The 6,000-nt window shown below is 49.1% G+C and overlaps 1 protein-coding gene across 10 annotated transcripts in view; it reads right to left on the bottom strand.

The window, feature by feature from the left end:
• Positions 1 to 1,197: 1,197 nt before the first annotated feature.
• Positions 1,198 to 6,000, bottom strand: part of scn5lab (sodium channel, voltage gated, type V-like, alpha b) — a 469,981-nt gene continuing 465,178 nt past the window's right edge. For all 10 annotated transcript variants that reach the window (XM_087987589.1, XM_087987592.1, XM_087987588.1 and 7 more), the window contains one exon: positions 1,198 to 5,265. In XM_087987589.1, coding sequence (XP_087843715.1) covers positions 4,031 to 5,265 — 1,235 coding nt within the window. In that variant the 3' untranslated portion in view covers positions 1,198 to 4,030. The remainder of the gene's footprint in view (positions 5,266 to 6,000) is intronic.

The following is a 6,000-nucleotide window of genomic DNA, read 5'->3' as shown; positions in this document are numbered from 1 at the left end:
CACCATCCAGGCTCAAATAACAAGGAGTCAAAAACTGTGGTGCTGGAATGGTCCTGATGAAGAGCTTATGCCTGAAACATTGACTCTCCTGCTCCTCGGATGCTGCCTGACCTGCTGTGCTTTTCCAGCACCACACTCTTTGACTCTGATCTCCAGCATCTGCAGTCCTCACTTTCTCCTAACAAGGATGTAAGCCCACTGACTGCTCTGCTACCTACATTCTAACACTTACCTACAATTCAACATGACCTCCTGGTCATGAAGCACATTCTGCAGTCGGACATATTGCAGTGTCAAAGCCAATTCTTTCCCTTATAAGCACTGCTTAATGTTCAGTTCCATAGACTTTGCCAGAACTCGATATCTTCTAATCAATCAAAGTGAATTTCTCTCGTCAATTGTCCAAGAAAGAGAATGAGAGCACAATGGTAATAATCCAGAGATGGACTAATGCTCTGAAGATAATGTTAAAATCCTATTGTAGACTAATTAACAAACCTGGAATGAAATGGAATAAAATTGAGCATGGAATTACTCATAAAAACCCATCTGGGTTACTAATTTCCTTTAGGGAAGGAAACGGGGTGGCTCAGTGGTTAGCAATGCTGCCTCACAGCAACTGGGACGCAGGCTCAATTCCAGCCTCTGGCGACTGTCTGTGTAGAGTTTGCACATTGTCCCCATGTCTGTGTGGGTTTCCTCCGGCTGTTCCGGTTTCCTCCCACAGTGGACAGGCCATGCTAAATTGCTCCATAGTGTTCAGGGATGTGCAGGCTAGGTGGATTATATGGGAAATGCAGAGTTATGGGGTGGGTCTGGGTGGGCTGTCCTTTGGAGGGTTGGTGTGGACTCTATGGGCTGAATGGCCTGCTTCCACACTGTAGGGTTTCTGTGAAATCAGCCATCCTTACCTGGTCTGGCCTACATGTGACTCCAGGCTCACAGTGAGGTGGTTGACTCTGAAGTGCCTGAGAGTTACTCAGTTGCATCACATCCTTATCAGACACATCAGCACCACTTTCTGAGGGGAGCTTACAAACAGGCAACAATTGCTGGCTTTGTCAGTGATACTTACATCTCTAGAAGGAATTAAAACAAAAACGCTCTCTCGCAGGAAGCCACTGATGCTCATTAACAAGTTATCGTGGATCTAACACACTGGTCACAAGAGAAAAAGGATTTAGCATCAGCCAGGAGCTCAAACATAGCACTTTTAATAACATTTTCATAACATTTTGCCAAACTCAAAAGTTTGGTTTCCAGAAACATAAACGTAAATAAAATAAAATCAGGAAGGAGGGAGAGAATCGGGAATTTGGGATTGTGGTCGACATTTATTTACGTAATGAATGAGTTCGACATCTGACTGACATTCCATATCAATCCTGACCGTCCTTTTCATTTCCATGTCAACCCAACCACAAGGAGAACAGGCCCCAAACTCCTTGTAGGCCCCAATCCACTCTTCCAGCGTGAAAAACCTCAGAAGCCAGACAGTGCCATCATTAACAAAACAAACGACGGTCAACTTAAACAGGATCCGAAGCAGGGAAAGATTCTGTAGGAGGTCAACTTCATCGGGAGATGTTTCTGGGACTTCTCAGAAGCAGCTCTCCCTAATAGTGCAGAAACATTGCATGGAGGTAATTTTAATCAAACTCACCGACCTGCTGAGGATTGATCCAATTCCTGGTTCAGTTCCTCAGCAGTTGGAACGCTCATCTCACGGACGGAAGGTCAAGGGTTCATACCCTGCCCCACATATGATCTGGGCTGACCTACACAGTGGTCCATCGCTGGAGTGCAGCACTGTCAGAGGTGCTGTCTTTCAGATGGGGTGTAAACAGAAGGCCCTGCCCACCCTCTCAGGTGACTAAGGGAAATCCCATGATGCCACGGGTGCAGGGAACTCTCCTTGACGAACTTCACTCCAGAAGAAAAGCCAATTGTTCTCACATGATGGTTTTGGTGGGAGTTTGCTGATCACTAAATTGGCTGTTGCCTTCACAACAGTGGCCACACACCCCCTTGGTTGCAAAGCATTGTGGGATGTTCAGAGAAAACATGGAAACTAGAAGCAGCAGTAGGCCATTCAGGCACTTCAAGCCTGTTCTGCCCATCGAAATAATCGTGGCTGATCAACTCAGCCCCCTGTTCCTGCTTTGCCCACACCCTGTCACCCTAAGAATTATATCTAACTCCTTCTTGAAAACATTCAATGTTTTGGGTCTTCTGTGGCAGAGAGATCAACAGCCTCTTGGTGAAGAAATCTCTCCTGTCTGAGGGTGTGAACTAGTCGTTTAATTATTTTTGTTTAGATCGAGATCCAATCCAATCCCTTTAGACGGACCAATGCCAGGAGGTGACGTGGCCTCACCACCCCAACCCATGGTAGCCAATCAGCAGCTGTGAAGGAGTGTGCATTTCCTGCAGAAACCAGCTCGACAGGAAGCCATGGTCTCGGCCTCTCGGAAAAGCTGAGGGGGAAGGGTTCAATCCTACCTGAGGTAAAGCACCTTAAAGAAGATACTCATTTTTGTTAAAATTCAGAGTAGCACGCGCTCATAAACCCGGTAGGAGAAGCATTTGTGTCGTGGCGTGGGGAGTGCCCAAGAATAAATAAAAGAGAAACTGAGAAAGACGACCCCCTCCATCTTAGAGATTGCAGAAGAAAGGAGTTGAGACCAAATCTGACCTCCCTGTATCCAGTCATTAAATCCTCTCATCATAACGTTTCTGTGGACAGCAGGTGAGGAAGTCTGCAGTTCCTAGAAAATCATTAGTTAACAATCCTGCAGCGAGAATAAAGGAACGTTCTTTCAGAATAACTTAAAGATAAATTGGTTGCCATGTGCAATCGCAACAATACCAGTCAAATGTCTTTCCAAGTGTCTTTTTGGTTCACACTTTTTGAAGGGAGCAGCTGGTGGGTGGAAGACAAATCACTTGCCCACCCGTCTCCTGTGTTAATCACACCCCTCTCCAAAACCCTAGCTTCCATTGGCCCCAGCACCCCCCCCCCCTGTTCTGAACAGGGTCAGGCGAGGCCTATGCCATTGTTACATCTCCTGTCTCCCGCCTCCTCTTAATGCTGTTTGCTGAATCACCCTACAGAAGGAGTGCAACTGGGGTACTGAGGCCCTGCTGAGAAACACGGGGAATGGGAGCTGCAGCAGGCCATTCGGCCCTTCCACGCCTCCGCCATGCGGCCGGATCCTGGCCGGTTTTCCACCCAACGTCACTTTCCCCTGCTCTCTCTGGATATCTTTTCACATCCGGGTCCGCTGTCTTGAACGTACTCAGCACTCTCCAGGTTAAGATGGCTCGATAACCCTCGATTCTGGATGCCAGTGTGCATCGCTGGGGAATGACCTTGTGCTGCGGAGGGAATTGTACAGTCGAGCTGGGGACGGTGTGAAGGTTTGACAGTCGGTGGCTGCCTGAGCTGACACAGGTGCAGGAGACTCATGAGTCCAGTGCAAAAACAGACAATTATATGCTTGAGTAGAAAAATATCAAATATTATAATAAATTTATGAAAGACCCATAACATATGCAATAAGTGTTACATTTGCTACAGAACTTGTGATAATTGTGAGTGCAGGTCATACATAACCAGGAGGAGACACACCATCATTAATGATATTTCAAATAAATGTGTGCAGTCAGTCACTGTCGCTTGTGAATACTGGGGGCCTCATGCTGCTGAGTTCTGCCCCCAGCCTTGTCTATTACCAGTGTTAGTGCCACGACTTTGTGTGCAGTCCCTCCAAATCTCTCGTTGTTTGAAGCTTAAAGCAAAGCCATCAGAACCAAGGTCAGAGGTCAGTCACGTCACGTGCTCTGAAGAGGTCGCTGAAGAAGTGAGGCAAAACAAAAGCCTCGTCTTTTTTTTTAAATTTTCTCGCTCTGTAATCTTCCACATCTAACTGGTACAAATGACTTTGTGTCGCGGTCTTTTTTTTTATTTTGGGTGTGGGTGGGTGTGAGTGCGTAAACAAGAACGTCTTGAGAGAGCTCGCTTCCCCTTTTACACCAAGGATTCCCTGTCTTTATCGAGGCTTCTCTTTGGATCAGTTTGCCCGTCAGGCTCGGGGTCGAAGATTTTAACTTCGACGCTCTCGCTGACCGCCCGGGTGACGCTGTTGTAAGATGGCGGAGAGGAGGAGGAGGACATGGTCTCTGATCTCTCCAACTCGGGGCCGTAGTGCTCCTTGATCATCGTCGCGATCAGCCCTTCCTTCTCCGGGGCCTCCTCCACCACCACGTTGACGTCGCTGGTTCTGTGCCGGTACATGAAGGAGGCTTGTTTGACCGAGCGCCGTAGGAGGTGTCTCCTGTACGCTTGCTGGATAACCGTGGCAGAGACCTCCTCCTGCTTCCTCCGCAGGGTGGTGGTGATGGGCTCGTAGGAGATCTTCGATGGGTTGGCCGCCATGAACTTCTCCTCCATCTGCAGCTTGAGGGCATCCATCTCGCCGGACTCTCCCAGCACCCTCTTGGTGAAGGCGAAGAGGATGTCCAGGCAGTGGATCCTGTCCCCGCTCACCATCGGCAGGTCCATGGCGATCAGTTTGATCTTGTTCGGCTTGGCCACCCGCAGCGGCTCCTTCAGGGCGTCGGCGAAATCCTCCAGGGCCGAGTACTCGATGAACTGGGTGGCTTCTGAGTCGAACTTCTCCCACACCTCGTAGAACATCTCAAAGTCATCCTCGCTGAGCGGCTCTGAGCTCTCCTCGGTGGCCACACTGAAGTTCTCCAGGATGATGGCGATGTACATATTCACCACAATCAGGAAGGAGATGATGATGTAGCTGACGAAGAAGACGATGCCGACGGACTTGTTGCCGCAGTCCCCTTTCACGTTGGTGCCTTGGTTTTCCTTCTTGGGGTCACAGTCCGGGCTCTCGCTGTTCAGGATGGGGCTCAGGAGGCCGTCCCAGCCGGCTGAGGTGGTGATCTGGAACAGGCAGATCATGCTGTTGCCGAAGGTCTGGAAGTTGAACATGTCGTCAATGCCATCTTCCTGCTTCACGTAGGCGAAGTTGGCCATTCCGAAAATGGCGTAGATGAACATGACCAGGAACAGGAGGAGGCCAATGTTGAACAGGGCGGGGAGGGACATCATTAAGGCAAACAGCAAGGTCCTGATACCCTTTGCCCCTCGGATAAGACGGAGTATCCTCCCAATCCGGGCCAGTCGAATGACCCTGAAGAGCGTCGGTGACACAAAGTACTTTTCAATGACGTCGGACAACATGATACCTGCAGAGAGGGAGCAAGAAAAGTCCTGGTCTGAGTGTCTCCAATTCCAAACAAAACCGCACATTTATATAGCACCTTCCTCATCATGGTGGGTGGCAAAATCAGTTAGCTGGTGAGTGGTGCTTATGGGTTCAATTCCTGCACTGGCTGAGGTTACCATGAAGGACTGTCGTAGGGTCACAGAGATGGACAGAGACTCTCCTTCTCAACCTCTCCCCTCACCTGAGACATGGTGACCCTCAGGTTAAACTCACCACCAGTCACCTCTCTCTGTAATGAGAGAGCAGCCCCATGGGACTTTACCTTTCCTCACAGATGGAAGCAGCCAGGTACCGTTATTGGACAGAATCTGACACCATGCAGTGGGCTGAATGGCCTCCTCCTTTACTCTGATGATTCTGTGACATATTGATTGGCGAATCAGTGAGTTTTCCAGCACAAGAGGAGGCCATTTGGCCCTATACTGCCTCTTTGAAGGAACTGTTTACTCTCTCCTCTCAGCTGTTTTCCTCTCTTTGCGCTGGCTACCTACATGTACAGTCGTTCTCTTGAAAGTACCTGTGGGATCTGCTCCTGGCTCCCTTCCGGGCAAAGCATTCCTGACCGGGATAATCCTCGATAATACATATTTCATTTCAGTTTGCCTCACGTTCATTGTTTTAAAGCTATGACCTCTGCTGCTAACCTACTTGCCAATAGTAAGCAACCTGCCCTCAGCTGACACTCCACTGGGGG

Source organism: Chiloscyllium plagiosum, unplaced genomic scaffold (assembly GCF_037043375.1).
Source record: "Chiloscyllium plagiosum isolate Xiang-an unplaced genomic scaffold, Cpla_swu_hap1 HiC_scaffold_5, whole genome shotgun sequence".
Taxonomy (NCBI): Eukaryota; Metazoa; Chordata; class Chondrichthyes; order Orectolobiformes; family Hemiscylliidae; genus Chiloscyllium; species Chiloscyllium plagiosum.
The sequence above is the reverse complement of the archived record's forward strand: the minus strand, read 5'-3'. Positions and strand labels throughout refer to the sequence as shown.